This window comes from Danio rerio, chromosome 1, assembly GCF_052040795.2.
Source record: "Danio rerio strain M-AB ecotype USA chromosome 1, GRCz13ab, whole genome shotgun sequence".
Classification (NCBI taxonomy): domain Eukaryota; kingdom Metazoa; phylum Chordata; class Actinopteri; order Cypriniformes; family Danionidae; genus Danio; species Danio rerio.
This window is the reverse complement of record NC_141021.1, coordinates 53,202,629-53,224,883: the sequence shown is the minus strand read 5'-3', so window position 1 is coordinate 53,224,883 and position 22,255 is coordinate 53,202,629. Positions and strand designations below refer to the sequence as shown.

Genomic DNA, 22,255 nt, shown 5'->3' with positions numbered 1-22,255 from the left:
TTAGTTATGTTTACAAATTTAAGTGGATTGAACATAACGCAATTAGGTTAACTTAATCGATTTGTGTTTAGACAACATGAAGGAACTGTTTGGAACCCAGCATTTTACAGTGTGTAATGAAGATAATGTTGCATATTTTTTCATAGTATACAGTTTGAAAAAAAAATACTGGGTTATTTCAACATTATTTTGGGTGTAATACAGACTAAACCAATTGCTGGGTTAATATCTGTATTAAATTAATAAATATAACCCATTGGGTTTGTCCATAATGTGTCCTTGATTCAGGAAAATGTTACTTTGATTTTCAAAACTTTATAGTATATAGTAATTTCAATGTAAAAAAATGTGTTTTTTCTGTATTTATTTTTTATTTAATGAATAATTAAACAAAAGTTATAAGGTAATCCTGGTAAAAAAAAATGCAAAAACAACCTACCTTTTAAAAGAAAAAAAAATATATAGTGGTCTATGGTCTTAAATTTGGGGTGACAGAAAGACTTTTATTCAGAAATCTGCATTACTACAAAAATTGTTCCAAATTTAAAGTTCTTTTGAACTTTCCATCTATCAAAAAAATGCTGAAAAACCAATTACTTTCCTTTACAATTTAGCAGAAATGTAGATTTAAATTAAAACATTAAATCTAACTAAAAATCTTTTTATTACATTTAATCAAATGAGTATGTTTGTTTTTATCTAATGAATATTTTGAAATATTTGTATGAGCATTTACACTGAATGGTGGTCCTTGCTATACAAAAATTTTTGTATAGAGATAAAAATCCCTTTTCTCATCTGCGACAATAGCCTAGTGGTACTTTGCGCCGACATATAGCACCAATGTGCATACAGCAACCCGAGTTTGATTGTCGACTCAGGTTCTTTGCTGATTGTTCCCCTTTCTCTGCTCCCAATGCTTTCTTGTCTGAAATCTTTACTGTCCTATCATAATAAAAGGTGAAAAAACCCTTAAAAATTATTTAAAAAAAATAGATTAAATAAATTAAATATATATATATATATATATGACTTTTCTCATATACCCTAAGAAGCTCATATCAATAATACTGGATTAGCGTTGTGATCCTTAAAATGTACATTAAATGTGTCATTACAATTAAAAAGTCTGCTATGTTTTATTATTTATGTTTTTTTTATAATGGGGGGGGGGTCGACTAAATTGGTTTAGGTTCAATTGACTTAAATTAAAAAAAGAAAGAAAAAAAACTGAAGGTAACTTGAAATTCCTCCATGTTGTCCCAACACAAATCGACTGTGGAACCCTGCATTTATTTATTTTTTACAGAGTAACGTGCAAAATTTATAAATGGTCCTTTCCTAGTGACAGATTTTGTACCATTTTTCTCTGTGTGCAAGTAACTTTTTTTCCTTGATGTGGGTGATGATGACTATATGGAAGGAATGCTCAGTGAAGCATATGAGCAGTTTTTAAAGGCACTTCTCCTCCTTAGTCTTTTCATTCTCACCCTCTGACCACTGTGTTATGTAAGACTGACGGACCTCATCAGATCATCTTTAGCTCTCCGTCTCAACACATAACTGTTCTCACTGGCAAACTCTCTTGGCAGCCTGTGATATCATCTAGGTTAACATCTGACGATACAGCTCAATACTGAGAAAACTGTTTACTCACTCATGGAGCTGAAATAGCGTGAAGTCAGCTGTGAGCAGTTAACTGCCTCTGACCCTGAGTGCTGCTGCTGGTAAGGACACACACACTGTTGTGTCTGGACCCCACAGCCTATTTCCGGATCCACAAGATAATGCTACTATTTTTTACCATGGAGTCATTTGCGGGAACTTTCTATCTAATGTTAGAGTTTGGTTCAATGTTCAACAAAAACAACCAAACTTAAAAAAAAGAAAGAAAAAAAGCCATCGAGGCTTTTATTTTTAAAAAAAAGGGATAGTTCACCGAAAAATGAAAAACTTCTCACCCTTCACTTGTCACGACCACTAAAGAAGGAACTTTAAAAAATGTTGGAAACCATTGACTTCCATAGTGTTGTTGTTTTTTTGTACTATGAAATACAATGGGTACAGGTTTCTAACATAATTAAAAATATTTTGTGTTTATTTTTAGTTGAAATGTCCTGTTAATGTGGATGTAATGATTCACCGTGAGCTGGTTGAAAATCGATTAAAAAATGTGACGATTAAAACTAGTAGAAATGTTGAACAAATCGCAATGCATTTGTTGAACAGAGGGGGCGCTGTGTTTTTTTTTAGCAGGTGGAAATTGTAAAGGTGCAAAGACCTCAGTTTATGCTAGAAAACATAGAAATGTAGATAATTCGTTTTAAAAATGTTAAATCTCAGCATGGTCACAGTTTTAGTTGATTTATATTAATGAGTCTTTACTTTGTATTATTCTTTTTTTTTTTATTCTTAGAATTTATTTGTTTTAAAAATAGCGATTTAGTTATAGCAGAAAAATGTATTATTTCGCAAAAATGTACAGCATTTAGGAAAAAAATGAAAGGCCTCTTCCTCTTAAATTTGTTTATCAAATAATTTTGTTAAAAAAATCGTGACTACATTGTATAACGAGATTAATATCGTAAATTATATCGAATCATGAGTCAGGTGAATCGTTACATCCCCACTTGTTAATATTCTGTTTGTGTTCAATATGAATGCAAGTGAAATAGAGACATTTACATTGGCAAAAAAAATCTGTTTCTAATTTGAAATTCTTTTGAACTTTTTCCAATTATAAAAAAGTGACGTAAATGAAATTACTTTGTTTAAAAAAAAAAAAAATTAATAAATAAATAAAATATACATTAGTGGGAAAAAAAGTGTTGAGCACTAAATCTGCATTATAAAAAGTAGCAAAGAAACTAACCCTAGCAAAGTCTTTAAAAACACTCAGAACTCCGTAGCATTGCCCTGAAAACTACTTAGAAAACCTTAGCAACACCCTAACAATGAAACAAAATATCTAAAATCATTATTATTATTTGTTTTATTTTTAATTTTCCTATACTTGTCTTTTTTATTTTTACTTTTTATTCTTGTTTATGTAAAGCACTTTGAATTGACACTGTGTATGAAATGTGCTATATAAATAAACTTGCCTTGCTTAAAAACACCTTACGAATGCCCTGGCAAACACACAGAACACCCAATCAATGTCCTAAAAACACACACAAAAAAAAAACTTAGAAACACATTGGCAACGCCCTAGTAAAATCCTAAACATTATTTAAAAACCAACCAACCAAAAACCACGCCATGTCAACCAATGAGAACACACCGTAGCATGATGGTAGTGAGTTTCCATATGCCAGCACCACTTTATGTTAATTTCGTTCCTATCCAATATCCAACGCTGTCTCACAGCAATTCGTAACTTTTTAATTTAGTGGCTAAATTGTATGAATTTGTACGCTCTCATTCGTACAGTTTAGTACGATTTGCTCATCACACAGTGACGGTTGGGTTTAGGGGTGGGGTTGGGTGCTACGCCTCCTTTATAAGATCGTACGAGTTCAGTGATGTGAAAATGTACACAAAGCCACTTAAATGACAATACCTAAAATAGTTACGTTGCCTCATGAGATCAGGCTGCTAATATCTTAATATATTAACCCTTGTGTATCGTTCAAATTGACTACCTTTTCGTTATGTTCGTGACATGTCCCATTGACTTCCTTTATAAGGACGTTTTTTGGATTGTATGCAATTATAATAAAAGTCAATGGGGCTAAAACAACCACAAACATATCCAAGGGTAGTTAATGTGCTCAGAGTGTATTGTTGAATTATTGGAAATTGTCAAAGCATTTTCCCAAAATATCTGTCAAAAAATCATTCCATTTGCTAACACAATGAAAGCTGTGGTCAAATTAAGACTCAAATCACCCTAGAGTGGATAAAAACATCACAAAGGGTTAAACTTTGCTAATCACACTTGTGAGTTGAATTGAAACTAATGCAAAAGCACATCATTGACTTCATTTTGTCCATTTTGATAATATGATATTCTCTCTCTTTAGCTCTGAAATCTCCCCTGAACACAGCAGATCTGACTTAACCAAGTAAGTGATTTTAATATGACAATTCAATTCCTTAAATCAATTAACAGACCCCAGAGTTTACATAATTAATGCAATCATCGCTTGTCCATTGACATCTCTCTCTCGCTGTCCAGTTTTCTAGAGAAGACCATTCGCTCAGCAGTGGAGCAGCACCTCTTCATGCACGCAGGTCAGAGTTCAGAAAGCTCCAATCCGACTCTTCATTCTTCATCTCCAGCGACTACAGCCCGAGAGAGGAGGAGACATCAGCGAGAGCAGCAGGAGAGCTTCAGGTAGGATTCCTGATATACGGCTATATTGGGTTCTGTTGACTATAGTGGAACTGCAGCCAGACGGCTTGGCAGCTTCTCAGTGCAATAATGTAACACGTTCCTCGATTGCTCAAGATGTTGTGCCACTCTTCAAACCAGCTTCTTCCGCTTGCTTTACGGCAATTTACATTTGTGATTCGATCTCTACAGAAACTCCCACAACAATTAGCAAGTCGTCGGGTGTCATTGTGTGTGATGGTATTGGTTTACAACTGAACAAACCTGATTAACATAAGCCCTGTTTTCACATGGTATTAACATTTTTAGTGGTCAGACGAGATGCATTGTTTATATATTAGAGATGCACCAATTTGGGATCTTTTTTCTAGTCCAGATGTCTGAATATTTTTTAAAACAACAAGCCTTTTCTAGACAAGCAAAACATATTGTCTTGTTTTAAGAAAGGATATGCCAAAATCAATTGAGTTTTTTCCTTGAAACAATTCAATTCAATTCAACTGTTTATTGTCATGTGCACAGTAAGGAAACACGTCTCCCTGTACAATGAGATTCTTACTTTGCCGTCCACAGTGAAGTCATACACACAACATACACATCATACACAACATACACATAAATACACATATATACGGAGAAGTGACTGAAGAATGATTATAAAAAGTATATAAATATCTATGAAAGTAAACAATAAATAAACCTGATTTGAGTAATGAAACAGATGTAAACAATGTACAGTGTTTTTTTTTTAATTGTGCTTATTATGCAAAAAGTGCCTAGTGCAATTGGCTTATATTCAAGCTGAATACCCTGATTTTTAACACAAGGTTATTGCTTACCCCATTTGACAGATTATTTACCTTGTTTTGAGGAAAAACTCACTTAATTTTGGCATATTACTTCATAAAACAAGACCACATTTTTGCTTGTCTACAAAATTACCTCTTGTTTTAGTAATTTGTGATTTTAGTAATTTGTAGATATTTGTACTAGAAAAAACAAACAAATTATAATTGGTAAAAAAAAATGGTTAAAAAATATTTTGCAGTGCAATAACCATTTTTTTTACTTTAAAAGTACTTGTGTTATATACATTTTAATTTTGGAAGAAAAACAGGTATGAAGGTCCATCCACACCAAGGGCAATATTTACAAACATACCCATAAATATATTTGCGTCCACACAGACGACCAATAGAAGTAGTTTTTTTTTTAGCATTACCCCATTGGAACCAGCCAATGTCCTCAGTGTATCAGCACGTCTTACCAGTAAATATTTGATGAAAAATGTATTCTAAACAAAAAAATTTAGTTATCACAGTGTAGTGGAATGAAACCAGACAATTTTCCCCAGCATTTTTAAATGAGAACTGAAACTAGCACTGCATACTTGAAGTACTTTTATTTTTATACTTCATTTTGTTAGCCTGGCTTGTACAACTTCAATCAATTTTTATCATTCTTCCCTATAGTATAAATAATTGTGTTCTAGACAGTCATTGTCTTTATTTATTCTTTAAAAGGAGAGCTTACGATTTTCCAAGTACAATGCGATCCTGGATTAACACTATGTTGATCCTGAAACATCATTTTTGTTGAAAAACGTAATCAATACCAACTCCCTACCCCTAAACCCAACCATAACTTTATCAGAAGGGAATAATAGTTGGATAATCATGTAAAAGTGCATAAACCTAACCGTAACCCGAAACTTAACATAAACTGCAATGTTAATGTAATGTAGCTGTAAATCCAGGAACATGTCCTACTTGGTAAAATCAGGTTGGCAATGTAGTGAGCTACTCCAAATTGTTGCCTGTAGACTTATATTTCAATGAATTCGGACTGGCTTTCTGTGTTTTATCTGTGTTTTTGTTATAGTTGTGGTTTGACCTCTGCTGTAACATTCAGAAAGTTTTTCGAAATCTATCTTTATCGTTACCTTCCTAGTCATCATGCTTAGTGTGAACGGGACATCAATCTCATAAAATGTCATGTTTACTTTGTACGTTCGTCTTGTTTGAGTCTAATGGTGCATTCACACCAGAAGTGGATGAAGTGTTAAGCGCAAGAGATTTAAGTCAATGCAAAGACATGAATACACATCCTGCGCAGTGACTTGCGCGAATGAGGCGGTGCAAATTACACATTTAGTAGGAATGAAGCAGCGCGAATTGAGCGTTTTGAGCATTTGATGTCAGAATTGCGCAAATCGATTGAGTTGGAAAACCTGAACTTTAGCGGACATTCGCATCGCAGTAACCAATCATGAGCTTGCTCTAGTATGGGTGAGATTATAACGTAGCGTCTGTAGTGCGTGTCCCGAGAGGAAATCCTCCTACCCATATCAGACAACAGCTCATTAAACTGGGCTTGGCTCAGTCTGAAGCATCGTTGAAACCTTCCATCATCCATGTGTAGTTTCTGGAGGAGTTGATAAACTCACAGAGCTGGGTGCATTTCAGAAAGAATCTAATGGATCCTTCTAAAGTGAATGTAGCAGACACGGCGCCTAACGAATCTACTCTGTTTTTAAGTATTTATAATTTAGCCATTTAATAATGAAACTAGAATCACGTATTAGACAGAGGTGAATCCGCATCTATTGTGAAGTGAATTTGACGCAATAATGAATCGAATTTGCATACCGCGTCTGGTGTAAACAGCATTATGAAGCACACTTCCACAAAATAAATGAAAATACTGTCAAATTAAGGTAAAACTGTTTGATTGCAGTACATTTTTCTGATACGTTTGCTTTTGAAAACACTAATGGTTGGGTTTTAGATAGAGCTGCACAATAAGGATATGGTAATATTGTGTATTAGTCACATCGTTGAATCTGCATTGTCAATTATAAGTTTTTGACCAGAGCTTGTAGATTTTTGTCAAAATTTGTCTATTGTGGACTTAATTATATTTCGTTTTTTATGTTTTCTGTTTAGCATATTAAGTGAGTATGACATGTAAATGCTATTTTACATTCAATTTAATTGTGTTCAACTGCCATAAGAACTCTGCCAACCTGATTTCACCAAGTAGGACATGTTTGTAGATTAACATCTTTGTTGATCCTGGAACAACATTTCAATCAGCCAATCAGAATTAAGGGACACGTTTACAGTTTATGTTAAGTTTAGGCTCATGGTTAGGTGTATGCACTTCTACATGATTGCTATCCAACTATTATTCCTCTATGACTATGGGAATAATTTACAGTCATGGTTGAGTTAAGAGGTAGGTAATAGGTTTGGATTACATCTTCAAACAAAAATGATGTTCCATGATCAACATAGATGCTAATCCAGGATCACATCTTATTTGGCAAAATCATGACATGCTTAAGGCTCACCAGACAAACATAAAACACTTTATCTTTTGTTTGTATGGCTTTTTGACCCAAAAAATCTAGTATGAAGTTAAATTTTATCATTTTTGCAGATGCGCTCCACTACAAAACCACCTCAAACCTTCTAAAATAGTGAATTGTTAGAGCTATTTAATCTATTTGGTTAAATGTATTTCATATCGCAATGTATAATCGCTGAAAAAAAAATATTGTAATGCCACTTTCCAATATCGTGCAGCCCTAGTTTTAGGTTTAGTGGATCGCTGGGTGATCTCTACAACATTCCCTACATTTGGTGGACATGTCCAAGAAAGATATCTGACACAAACTACAAAACAAATGCTAAGTAGCATATTATTTCAAATGTTGACAGTGCCCTCTAGTGGATTTGCCATTTGAAATGTGCAAAGAATGTACCCAGAGTAGGGTTGGGTCGATAGACGATTTTATCGTCCAACGCCGATGGCCAATAAGACATCATGATGTTGAGCCTGCATCGCGATCCTCCGCCCCATCCTCATCGCAGCAGGGACCCACTCGTGAAAAATACACACGGCCCAGTTTACACTAATAAGTCTTTGTTTTAAAATGACATTCTAAACTGAAAACGATCCACGTCCACACTGGAAACGCGTGACAACACACACACACACACACACACATTCTCTGTCATGGGTTCTAGCAAACGCACACGTCTGAGCTCCAGGCAGTCAGCAGGTGCTTTGAGCACAAAACCCCAGAGAGCAGTGCACGTCGGACAGTTTATCAAGGATGTACCGCTGGATAGAGTCTCATTATAGTTGTTACAGGTGATATTTAGTTCATATAGTCTCTATATAATGACTCTTTTGAATCTATCAGGTAACGTGTCACAGAGTCAGTACACTGCTTCAATCTTTCGCTTTCCTGCTTGTACTTAGTAATTTCAATGAAAACCTCAGATACCGTTGGTTGGTTGCTGTTGGTTGTGCAACCAAGTTTGTCGACACCATTATAATGACACAGATCACTCTGCTATTCATGCCAGAGTTCCGCGGAAAAAGTGATTGGCATGTGTTAATTTGTGTGTAACTTATCTTTATTTATTTATGATTTGGCTATGAGTAAAACAAAGACCATGCGGGGTCAGATAGTTGAAAAGGTAAGCTACAAATATTATTATTCATAAATAATTAATTCACCAATGCCTACGACAACAATGCCATCGTCCATCGCGATGTATCACATTAGACATCGTACGATGCCAATTTGGTAGACATCGCCCAACCCTGACCCAGAGTAACGTGTTTAACAACTTTCCAATGATCCTGGGTTGCCATTTACCTTCCAGCTTAAGTTGCTGATGTCTACATCTCACAGCAATCAAACTAATCCTGTTTACTGGAACCCCGAGCAAACCATCCACAGAGACATGGAAAACATTAGATTAGTGGCTCAACTGACACATACTGATCCAACTCCGGCAAAAGAGATGTAAATAAACAGTCAGGTCAGCATTTAAGTAGATCAGGCATCACACGCAGATGGCTTCATTTCAGCCTCTGGCCTTATGAGTGAACCCGCGAGTAAAGGACAAGCACAGAAAGTCCTTGTCTGGTCTTTCTTCATTTCTGTGGTGTCTGAATGTGAAACTGTGTGTCTCTCAGGGTTGAGGGTGATAAAGAGAATGTCCCGTCTCCGGGCGTGAGGGTCACAGAGGACGGTGACAGAAGTCTGCTGCTGCTGCCGCTGACACACGAGCTTAAAAAAAACAAGAAGCCCAAACACAGTCCCACACTGACTGAGCTCTCGGACAACCAGGACACCCCCGCTGTAAGTCTGCTTTTCAGTCTTATCTCCATGGCCTTGTCTTTGACGTTCTGCGAGCAGGTCAACATTTATTATTACCATTGCACAGAGATACTGATTTCAATAAGCACAATAGCTATTCATCTTCAACGTGTAACTTGTCCCAGTGTTTAAGCTACACAAAAAGTAATAAAACTTGGAAACTGCAAGGAACACTGCCAAAACTAACATTCTGTCAAGGTTCTCTCAATGTTAAATGTTCCTCAGGTTACATTAAAGGGATAGTTCACCTAAAAAAGGAAAAAAAATCTGTCTTCTTTTCCTCAGCCTCCACTTGTTTCTTTCTTCAGCTAAACACAAATGATTATATACTGATGAATTTTGGAAAAACCTTTGACGTCCTGAGTATTTTTGTTCTTACAATAGAAGTCAATGGTTGTTTTTTCCAACATTTTTCAGAATTTAGTTTTTAAGTTGAAGCACTTCAGTAAATAGTGAGAATTTTATTTTTGGGGGGTTTGAACTATCCAGTTAATAGACCATTAAGAGCTATTTGATCATTAATAATATTCCAAATATATTAGTTTTTACCTATGTGTACCTAAGTTTACTTAAGACAGACATTAGAACACCTTTATGCATTGGAAGAAATGCAAGCATAACCAATGACCCCTGTCAATAGCCCCTTTCACACAAACAGACCTTTCAGGAAATTACCGGCAATTTTCCGGAAAGGGATCATTGTGTGAACGGGGCCTTTTTAAAAATACCGGTAAATTTGTACCGGCAATTTTCCGGAAAGAGTAGTTGTAACATTATGTTTATGCCGTTCAATATTTAATATTACACCATTTAATATTAACATTAATTCGCGAAAGAGTGTGTTCATGCTTAGAGTGTGCTGAAGTGGGATGTCTACTCTAACCAATCAGAACATTCTGGCGCATTCACATCTGCGCTGTATATGAAAATAAAAGCCTTTGAATATTTTTCCAGACACATTTAGCTGCTATGGATATTTCCCAGAGATGGGTTGCAGCTAGAAGGGCATCCACTGTGTAAAACATGTTCTGGATAAGTAGGCAGTTCCGCTGTGGCGACCCCAGATTAATAAAGGGACTAGGTCGAAAAGAAAATGAATGAATGAATGCGAGTCAGATAATGTTTCTTAATGCCAACTGTGTAAGAAAATTATAGATAAAATGTTTATAATAAACCGCTGTTTGTTTACCTTCAAGGCTTTACCTTTCTGCTTTGGTGAGCGCCAGCACACACACATATTATGAACATCTCGACATGTGAAAGTGTTCCTCCATATGTTTTCATCGAGGTTGTTCACAATACTGATCCATCCACAGAATTTGTAATGTAGTCAAATGTGTACACATTTAGCTGCGGTTTGCGCTTCTGCCTTTGGATGTCTCTGGGACAAAAGCAGCCGCATGAATGCTAAAGCTTTAAATAAGTAAAACAATCAACAAAAGGCCAACCCCTTATATGTATACTAATATAAGCGCAGCGGTTCAGAGGTAATTTCTGGTTAATATCAGAATATACCGGTATTTTGGAGTGAATGTGTGAATGGTCTTTTCCGGAAAAATTCCGGAACGTTCTTGCCTGAGTGAACAGCGCTTTCTTGAATTTACTGGCAAAGTCATTCCGGAAATTTACCGGTATCACTATGTGAAAATTCCTAATCAATTTGTTATTAGCCCCTGAGTGTAATTGATATTCACTTTTCATAATCTATACAGTGTTATTATTTATGTGGCCAAACTATTCTTTGACAATAAAACTATAGTCAGGATAATGCATTTTTCTGCTAATATGAGAACAATGCTACTTTTTTAAATACTTTTATTTATGCATGACCTGATCAGCCAAATTATATGTTGCTTTTGTGCGCATTTGTCTCTATGTGTTCTGCCATAGGCTAGTATTTTTATGTATTGTATTTTATATGTATTACTACTGTATTGTATTGGGGTTTTCTCTATTTTGTGTAAAAATGCAAAAAGCACATAAATAAATGTTTAAATATAAATATCTATTAGTTTTCAATCAGTTTTAGCACAAAAACGGAGAACACTCTTCATATTAAGGTTGGATTCATTACATATTGTATTAACATCAATATTTTACAACAGCTGTTGATTACACTGAAAAAACAATATTCATTAATTTACTAAATTGTTTTAGGGTAACTGGTTGCAAACAGTTTATATGGATTGAATTAAAACAAACAAACAATTGTAGTAACGTTCAACTTAATTTGTTAGTTAAATTCAGCACATATAAATTGTTTGCCAAAAATTTGCATAATGAACCTTTTTTCAGTGTAGTATTAATTTATGTTCAATAAATGTACAGATATATGTAAAATACAAAAAACAAGGTTTTCAAACAACAAATAATTACCGTAGACTAGGGATGCTCCAATCGATCGGCCGATGATCAGTATTGGCTGATAATCACATTTCACGACCTGATCTGTACTCGCTGATCTGTCGATCTCATAAACAGATCACAAGTGTTAGTTTACGAGTTTACAACTCAGGTTAAACACCAAAGCGCTACAACACGTGAGCCATGTTTCCAAATTGCATTGTCAGTCATTTTTCGAACAATTTTTTTCTGTCTGTTTTATCAACTATTTTTTTGTAAAGCTGCTTCTGTGCTTGCATGCAACATCCTTAATTTATTCTCCTAGGTCAGGCGAGATCTCATACATGGAGGGAAAATGTGCTTGTTATGGGCATAGTTATATAAAAGAATCGGTATTTGGCATCAGCTGATCACAATGACAAAGAATCGGTACTCAGTATCGGCTGCAAAAATCCTGATTGGAGCATCCCTTTATACATTTTATATGAATTTTTTTTTATTAATTTTCATTTTAAATATTTATACTTTTTCATTGTTTGTAAAAAAAAAAATCTTACATTTTAAGTGTTTTTAATAACTAATGTTAACAACTTTAATTAAATTAATTTCACCAAAAAAAAAAAACTTTAAAACATTTGTTTGATTTTTCTCAATAAATAAATATTTAAACATTTAATTATATGCACCATCATTTTATAAAATATTCTCTTTTGTGTTCCACAGAAGAACTTATGTAATTAATTTGAAGCGAATGGTCTAATTTTTACATGAACTATGCCTTATAACTCTCAATGTCAGTGAATCAACGTCAATGTCAACGTGCGGTATGAAATAGTCACAAGAACAGCTAATTATCTTCAAATCCTTCTTGTCCTTGTTCACGGGAGACAGCACATAATGCATCTCTGTGGAAAATGGAGGCAAATTGCAGGTCTTGCTTTTATCGGAATAATGTTTTGACGAGAAGCTCTCTCTGACTCATGTTTATGCTGCTCGCTGTGTGTGTTTGTATTCCGGATTCACCTCAGAAGATCAGACCACAGTGTTCGAAGCGTTTGCAGGTGTACCACAATGACGTGCATGAGGCCCCATTACAGATGTTTTAGTAATGTCTCGGTTTTACTTAAACATCTCTTGGTCAACCTGTGGTCTACCAGTTTGAAATAGGTTTTGATTAGCGTAATTAGATATAAAGTTTGTTGTGTAGACAAAAATCTGACGCCACACACAAATTCTAATGACAGTATTTTAATGCATCTTTATTTCTATAGCGCTTTTACAATATAGATTGTGTCAAAGCAGCTTCACATAGAATATTATGTTAAATTGAAACGGTGTTAGTCCAGTATTCAGTGTTGAAGTTCAGTTTAGTTCAGTTCAGTGTGGTTTAATATTCACTGCTGCGAGCTCAAACACTGGTAGACAGTAAACAGTTAATTAAAAAAAAAAAAAGTATTTTTCTACTTTTCACTAACTTGACTGACTCAGAATTATTAATAAAAACTATGGAAGTTACACTGAGTAGAATCTGATTGGTTAAAATGTATATAAAAAGGGCTTCACCAAACAAAAATTAAATTTAAGACCTTTTTAAGACCATAAAGAATGAAATTTCAGACTTCTATAGGGTTAATGCTAAGGATATTTTAATGGCCCAGCAGAAAAAAAATCTAATCAGTCATCTCTTAGCCACATATTTTAAATAATGTTTCAAAACAAGCCAACCTTAGTTGTTTACATACTTTTTTTTTTCAACATAATAAAAAAAAAACTCTTTAAAGACTAAATGTTTACACAACAGACTATTATAATATTAGTTATGAATAGTTTTGCTAAACGTTTTAATGAGATGTGTTGTTGGTGATTGGATGTGTGTTGGATCGATTGGGTAGCTTTAAATAAACAAAGACAAAGTAAGACCTGTTTAAAATGATTAAAGACAATATTTCAGTGAATTTAAGACTTTTTAAGGCTTTTGAAATTTTAGACTTAAGACCCCGCGGATACCTTGATAACTTGAAAAACGTTTTTCAAACATGATGATAACAATACATTTTAGTGATGCAAACTTCCATAGCAATTGGACATTACAAGATATTTTCACTTTACTGCCGTGATTTTCGAACAAAACCAAATAAAATTATATATTTTTTTGTTTTTAACATAGTCAATGGAATTTCAAGGGCCGTCTGGGGCATACAACCGAAATGCTACGGAAAACATGGAGTCATCTGATTACAGGTAAATTAAACTTCTTTACACGCCTTATGGCAGTTCTATGCATGTAGGGATATTGAATTAACTTTATGGGGATTTCATTGAGTTACCAGTTAAGTTTACATTGAGATTGTACCTCTCATGACTGAAAAAATCCAAATAGTACAAAAGAACATTAAAGGTGCTGTATGCAAGTTTTTGACTCTTCTAAAGCATAATAATACCATAAAATGTTTGCAGATATTTCAGAAGTGCTAAGTGAACATTCTTGTTTATCTGAAAAACAATGCTGAAGTCAGATATTCTGCTTTTAAAATGTGCGTTACGTGCCAAAATGTCTTGGTAATTTAACCCGCCCAATGACAGTTTACCCGATTATATTTCAGCACCCTGAGTTGCCTTGGTAGAAAACAGCATATTTCATTCATTCAGCCAAAAAGGCTCTCGAAGTATGTGTCCACGACTGAAATGCGACCTCCCGGGGACAGTAGCAGCCTCCGAAATGAGACCCAGATTTCAGTTCCACATGAGGTGGTTATTAATTAGCAAAAAATATAAATATTATGAATGTAAACATAAGGTGAACATTGTAGCAAGATTTGCAATGATACGTCATTTATCTGTTTGCACTAGACGAAACACTGCAGAAATTTAAATACAGCCATTCAGAAGCACAGAATAGTGCACTAACTGCCCTCCAACGAAATAGTAAGGTTTAAAATCATTTTAATACATATTAAACCTCTTTACCATTATTAATTGTACAAGCTGAATCATGCACTGAGTCACAGTTCTAAAGTTCCATCAAGATCTGAGGTGAACTATCTGCTGCTGCTTTCAGTAGTAAGCCAATAAATGTCATGTAAAATGGCATTCAAACTCCCAGTATTAGCATTTAACACTAAATTAGGCACATGAAATGTACCTGAGGTGATCACTGATATTTCTGATATTCAGCTGCAAGAAATAGAAGCCGTTTCTAAAATTTCAGGTGTTGGTTAGAACTAAAACTTCTTTTAATATGAAAATATCCTTCTAATCGTGTGCCGTTGTTTTATTTAGAACAGTTTAAATCAGCCTTTAGGCTCGACAGTCAGGCACACTGCTATTGGTGTCATCAATCTGGCAACCTGCGCTTGCATATGTTTTGAACCATGTGTACAATACCTAGTTCAACTACCCGGTGTCAAACTTACATCCTGCACCTTTAAAGCAATACTATTGGATTTCCTACAAGATCAATAACAGTAGAATTGTAAACGTCAAACCTGCTTCATTTCTGGAAGTATTGCTTTCCAAATTATGCATTTTTGTTTCTAACAATTTCACACTTAAAAGTTTGAGCTAAAAACCAAAAGTTTGATTTTACTGTGGATCATTTGTGAATTGTTTTTACAATATCAATGTTACATTCTTTTGTTTTTAGAGGGAACCACGTAAAGGACAGAAGCTGTACTTACTTTCAGGTGAGTTTAGTTCATTCCTTTCATTTTTTAAAAACTGTTAAAGTCAATTTATTTCAAAAGATAAAATGTAAATGAACAATATATTTCAGTGACTGACTTAATATGAGAAGATGCCCGCAAGAAGGACACTAAATAGCTAAGCATATTAAATCTTTCACAATGTGATTTGATCATCCATTATAATGGCATTAAAATAGACGTCACCACTGATTTACGTTATCAGATCTGTGGATAAAGGGATTAGAGAGGAGTTTCTGAAATGTATCCAAACAGTCTGTTGGTGTGATTGTGAGAACATCCTGGATTTGTTGGACCACCACCTAGCCTTACCCCTGCTGTCATGCCATCTGGGCTCTGGCACTATTTAATGTCAATGCGCCAACGGACCAAAAGCCTTCTGTTTTAGCTGCGTCTACCTGCATGTCGCTTTATGAAGCTGTAGCACTGACTGATGTTGCACATCACTGGTTGCACATCAATACTCAATACTCATATAAAGTGGCTCCAAAAAGTTTTTGAACACTTAGGATACATTTAAACAACAATGCACACTGTTAGATAGTCAAGTTTTTTTAATAGAAAGTTTTATTGTATTTATTTGGCATTTGGAGGGCTAAATATAGTCAAACTTTTGAAAATGTGATTCAGAGTGCAAGTTTTTTTTTTTTAAACAATACTATTATTATTCCCTATTAAATTGTCATGTGAATCAGGGCTCGAAATTGCGACCATTTTGGTCGCATATGCGCCCGAAATTTTATCTATGCTACCTTAAAATATATTTGGGAGCATTTCTGCGAGTGCTTAAAAATGTTGTGTGCGACCAGTTTTTACGGCAAAATGTTCAGCACATGCGCGGATTCGGGAGACATTCACGCAGAATGCAAATCTAAGCTCTTTGTTTGCACTTGGAACGGGAAACGCAGTGCTCAGGAATGGTTTAAAACAGTTGTCATGTCAACTTGCTGCAGTAAACAAATCCAAGTCCGTAATGCTTGCCCCGGCTTCGCGCTCTTCTTATTGGCCCACTGCTCTAGCACTGAACGCGAATGATTGGTTAATATCAGCTGTCAATCACTCATTCAGCGCCTTCTGGCTTCGGATGACAGAGAGAGCTACTACTGCGGAAAACTAAAGAGCTAAAGATGAGATTGAAGATAACGCGGACAGATTTAGTTTTAGAAACCATCTAGTTACACATAATGACACATCTTACTAGTGATCATGTGCTAAATGTTAATCCACCATCTACACTTTTCCAAGAGTAGAAGACTTCCATTGGCTTCAAGTCCGCTGTAAAAAGTCTGTGGGATGGAGTTTTCAGGTAACCCTTTGCCACATCTAGCACGAGAGCTTCTGTTTAATCCTTCATATAATCGCCAGATGCTGTCCGCCGTGCAAGTGACAGCTATATGTCAAATTTAACATCACGTACACCATCGCAAACGGGCTTGCACTGAGTAAATTATTATCGCTACTCATGAAAAGACCGGTATGGCTATTAACATGACGTATGCATATAATAAGGTACAATATGTGTCAAAAGCATCAGTGCAATATCAGACAGCACTTGTGAGAACAGCACAGTTAACGTTTTACCATTAACAGATTCATTCAAGCAGTGCGTGCAGGGCCGGTGAGCACTCCGTGTATGCTTTGGTCACTCAGTTATGTTATAAAAATCTATTTTCTTGTGATCACGGGATTTCGACATTTTTCGTCACGCACGCATATTTATATATTTTTTTTTTTTTGCTTGTTAGTTTGATTAGTGTTGATTTCAAATACAATAAATATGTTTGTATAAAACCTGTAGTAACGGTGCTCATAATTGTTGGGTGCGACTAAATTTTGGCTGATGCGCCTACATTTTTAAAGTTAGGAGCACCGGTGCTACCAAGCAAAAAGGTTAATTTCGAGCCCTGTGAATGCATATTAATCTGTTGGCATTAATGACTTAATATATTTATTAATGCGAGTAGGGTTTGGTTTTAACACCGTTACCATCTGTACACAGTATATTATGAAAATGGAAACTTTTTGAATGTTAGAACATCGTCGTGTAAATGCACTCTTAAATTATTTGTATGGTATATTTCAATTCCACTTCCTTTCTCCTTCCAAGGCTTTTTGTAAGGTTTTCTTGAAAACAGTCTGCTTTGCTTCTTCTTTAGCAAGGTATATTAGTTTTGTTAAGCCCCTGCTAAATTCACTCTCATTGTGCAAACTCATACATGTTAAATTCGTGTGTCATTGCATGTCATGCGTGAGATCTCACTCATTCATGCGCTCTAACAGTGCATACAGAACATGTTGTACCCATCTGCGACACGTATGCAATGCATTGTGGTAAAAGAGCTTCCTATTGCTCTGATGCTGGCAGCTGATTAAATACTTTTATTTCAGTGAACGTGTTGAAAGTCACAATCCTTTGCTCACATGCAGAGCTTTATCAGTTAACCACAGAGTTTATCAAAAAATGACTAGATGATAGGTTTGATTTGATAGCGGAGTGTTAAAGAGACACACAATTGTAAATTTGTCAATTTACTCATTCTTTATTTGTTTCAAACCTGTTTCAGTTTCTTTCTTAAGTTGAATAGTAAAGAAGATATTCTGAAGAAAGCTGGAAACTTTTAACCATTGAATTTCATATTTGTTTTATAGTTTCATACTATGGAAGTAAATGGTTTTCAGCTTTCTTTTAAATATATTCTTGAGTGTTCAACAGAAGAAGGGAAATCATAAAGGTTTGGAACCATTTTAGGATGAGTACATAGTAAATTTTTATTTTTAGATATACTATCCCTTTAATTTGTAAATGAATGTAGCTTTATTTGTGATAAAGACTGCGATTTTCAGGTTTTCTACAGTACGTAAATAGTACTTTTGGAGAAAATGAGTGTTTAACGTCTTAATGTTTAGGTCAAATGAAGACTCCAGTTGTGTCACTTTTTCCCCACCATGTTTTTTCTAACTACACACAACGCCGTGACACGCAATAAACGGTATCCTTTTCATGTTAAAACTAATCTTTGTCCTCATCAAGAGTGGCATCGATGTGCAAAATTTCTATTTTAGAAACTGTTTCGATTTCCACAATGTCGCAACAAAACAACAACATAAACTACTATGAAACTAGTTATGTTTCCATCCCAAAAATGCGAATTAATTTTATGTGCAAACTGGATCATTGCATAAAAGATGTGCGAATACAGCAGCGCTTCCATCCAATGAGTCAAAGCGAACAAAATTGTCACTTCCTGATTTACTGGCGCCAAATATCAACAGTAAAAACTGAATTTGCTGTGTTAGCAGAGGCTGCGTTAATCTTTTCTTAATTTAATAAACAACTTGCATCTCAGAAGACAATCCTGACACGCAGTGAATGCGCAGTGGTGTTTGAAGACGTAAGATGCGGAGCACAGATGCTCTTGATTCTGGAGGTCATTAATAATATGATAGCACCAATACTGAAATGGTTACGGCGTTTTAAAATGACCTAAAACAACATTTCAGATATTTTACAATGGGCTCATCCTGCTGGTTTATCAGTACACACACATTTTGATCATTACATGATCTCTTAAAAATAAATAAATAAAATAAAAATCACCTGACTTAAATGCGCAGACTGAAATGTGTTTGGTAAAAGTGTTTTCTTCGCAGTTAATGCGCACCTTATTGAATAAAAAGTTGATCCTACTCAGTTATGCACGTTTTTAATGCACATTTTCAAAATGTATGCGCATCTTGCCATGTCCATCAAACATTTTTTATGCGCAAATGCAAAATGTGAGTTTGAATACCATTATATGTGACATTTATAGCAGATAGTTCACCTCAGATCTTGAAAATAAATAACTAGCAAACGGTTTGAAAGGAGTCACAGCTCTGAATTTCGTTTTCAAAGTTTTTGTTTTTCCTATGGAACGTCCAATGGTTATCAGCTTTCTTCTAGGTATATTATTTTGTGTTCTACTGAGGAAAGAAAACCATAAAGGCTTGTAATCATTTTAGGATGAGTACATAGGAATTCTTTATGTTTAGATGGATTATCCCTTTTAATTGTAAATGAATGTAGCATTATTTGCAATAAAGTCTTATATTTCAGGTTTTCTACAGTACATAATAAGTAATTTTGGAGAAAATGAGTGTTTAACTTCTTAACATTCAAGTCAAATGAAGACTTCAGTTGTGTCAGCACTCTAACCGCTGTTTAGAAATCACATTAAGAGCTTTGCCTTATGAGGTCTGTCATTTTGGGGTCACATGACCCAGATGAATACTACTCACTTGATCTCTGTAACCCTCTGTAATCATTATCGGATAATTGAGAAATTAATCATGGCTGACTGGGAATATAGTGTTACTGTTGTGGCCTGGTATCAGAAACACAACATCAGTTTCTAAGAACTTGAACATTAGGTCAGTTTTGTTTGCATTACACAATTTGAAGGCTATAGCTGAACTACATTCAATTCAATTTATCGTTATTTCTATAGCACTTTTACAATGTCGATTGTCAAAGCAGCTTGACATAGAAGTTTTAGTGAACTAAAAGTGTCAGTTTACACTGAAAAATTGTTGCAAACAATTTATTTGTGTTGAATTTAAGCAAACAAAGAAAATTTAGTCATGTTCAACTTAACTTGCTTGTTTAAATCCAGCCCAAACAAATTGTTTACAACCATTTAAAATATTTTCGTAAATTCAAGGAATCATCTTTGAATAATTTTTTTCAGTGTAATTTTCAGAGTTGAAGTTCAGTTTAGTGTGGTTTAATTTTCACTGCGGACAGTCCAAACACTGATGAGCAAATCCATCAATGCCCAGCTCCACAAGTCCCAAACCAAGCAAGCCAGTGGCGAGGAACAAACTTCACCAATTGATGAAAATGAAAGAAAAAATTAACTATACAAAAAATAACTCCATAAGAAAAACTATACTGTGCTCAAAAATTTACTTGCTTTCAACTAAATACTTCTTTAAAGTACCTGCAGCGCCCTTTAGTTTGATTTTCTAGAGCGGATTACTGATGTTTTGGCATCCCTGGGCATGATAAGATGCGTAGATTGAAATATTTATATCCATAATAAAACTCAAATCTCATCAGCCATATAATCTTGTTAGCTGTCACCTCTTTAATCACGTAAACAGTTGATGACGAGAAGATCATCTGATGAATTGTTTACTGTTGATTGCCCATGATTGGAGAGATTTCAGCCGGTGTTTTTCTGGGACAAACATCATGTGAAGGCTGCAAATCTTTTAAAAAGCCTGTTGATCTAAGTCAACTGACTTCCACCTTTCAAGTATTTTTGCCATAATTTAAGCAAGTAGGCATTGTATATAAAGACAAAAGTACTCAAGAGGGCTAATAACCTTTTTTCCAATTTCTGTTTAACACATTTCTAAACATTTATTTTTAATTTTAATAACTTTTTTTAATCTTTGCTGTGATGACAGTAAATAATGTTTGACAATATATTTTTTTTAAGACACTAGTATTCAGCTTAAAGTGACATTTAAAGGCGTAACCAGGTTAATTAGGCAAGTTAAAAAATTAGGCAGGCTATAGTTTAATGATGGTTTCTTTTGCAGACAAACTAAAAAAAAAACTGCTAAAAATATTGCCTTATTTTGACCTTAAAATGGTTTAAAAAAAAAAGATTTTATTCTAGCCTAAATAAAAAAACAAGACTTTCTCTAGAATAAAATTATAGAATATTATAGGAAATACTGTGAAAAGTTCCTTGCTCTGTGAAAATAATTTGGGGAAATATTTAAAAAAAGACTTCAACTATACATCGGGTTCACAAGCGCGCTGTAAAAAACATCCAGCCTACACATGAACTGATGTTTAGTTTTGATGAGTGTGTATTTGTGCAATGCGAGACATTATGTGTTGAATCCCTTACAGAAGACATTAATGAAGTGCCAAAGTCCTCACATACAGGATGTCTGGACAGTCTGTTTCCCATTCCATTGCTTATCTTCCCTATTGGTAATAAACATCATCTCATTGGCAGGATGGCATTTTACACAGCCTTGTGCACAACCCTAAACAGCACAAAGTCCTTTCCCCAAGTTTGGACTGATGGAGTATCAGCAGTGTTGCAATTTTATGCACTTATGTTTCACATCATCAAAATCAGATCGCCATAAATAGCACGTCTGCAATGGCACAAGTGCGTTACAGATCGAGCTGCTTTAGCATGAGTAAGCCATGTGTGGCGTAATATTAGTAAACTGGGACATTTATCACACTGACAGTAATGCGGGACATGTACACTAAAGAATTCGGCAAAAAATAGATACTGCAGTGTGCTTTTAAAACGATCGGATATCTTGAAATGTTCAGCTTTAAGTGCACTTGTGCTGGCTTGCTTTAAAATGAGAATGTCAGCTGGGTTGTTTGTTTAACTATAATAGAAACAGTAATAGTTTTTATTTCCAAAACATTCTAGCAAAACAACAGCCCATTCTACTATGTCAATGATACCCTCAGGTACTGATTATGTGCTGTCTTCAGTGTTCAATGCTACCAATGTGAGTTTGAATACCATTATATGTGATATTTATTGCTATACTACTGAAAGCAGCAGCAGATAGTTCACCACAAATCTTGAAAATAAAATAACTAGCAAACAGTTTGAAAACGAAACTGTGACTACTTTCATAGTATTTGTTTTTCCTACTATGGAAGTCAAT

The 22,255-nt window shown here is 34.8% G+C and overlaps 2 protein-coding genes across 17 annotated transcripts in view; one reads left to right on the top strand and one right to left on the bottom strand.

The window, feature by feature from the left end:
- otx2a (orthodenticle homeobox 2a) overlaps nucleotides 1-22,255 on the bottom strand; it is a 238,850-nt gene that overhangs the window by 196,171 nt on the left and 20,424 nt on the right. The window lies entirely within an intron of this gene.
- The window catches only part of fam13a (family with sequence similarity 13 member A), a 96,748-nt gene that overhangs the window by 55,693 nt on the left and 18,800 nt on the right, over nucleotides 1-22,255 (top strand). For all 16 annotated transcript variants that reach the window (XM_087237756.1, XM_087237751.1, XM_087237753.1 and 13 more), the window contains 5 exons: nucleotides 4,026-4,067; nucleotides 4,181-4,339; nucleotides 9,332-9,497; nucleotides 14,026-14,099; nucleotides 15,502-15,541. In XM_087237756.1, the coding sequence (XP_087093882.1) occupies nucleotides 4,026-4,067; nucleotides 4,181-4,339; nucleotides 9,332-9,497; nucleotides 14,026-14,099; nucleotides 15,502-15,541 (481 nt within the window). The remainder of the gene's footprint in view (nucleotides 1-4,025; nucleotides 4,068-4,180; nucleotides 4,340-9,331; nucleotides 9,498-14,025; nucleotides 14,100-15,501; nucleotides 15,542-22,255) is intronic.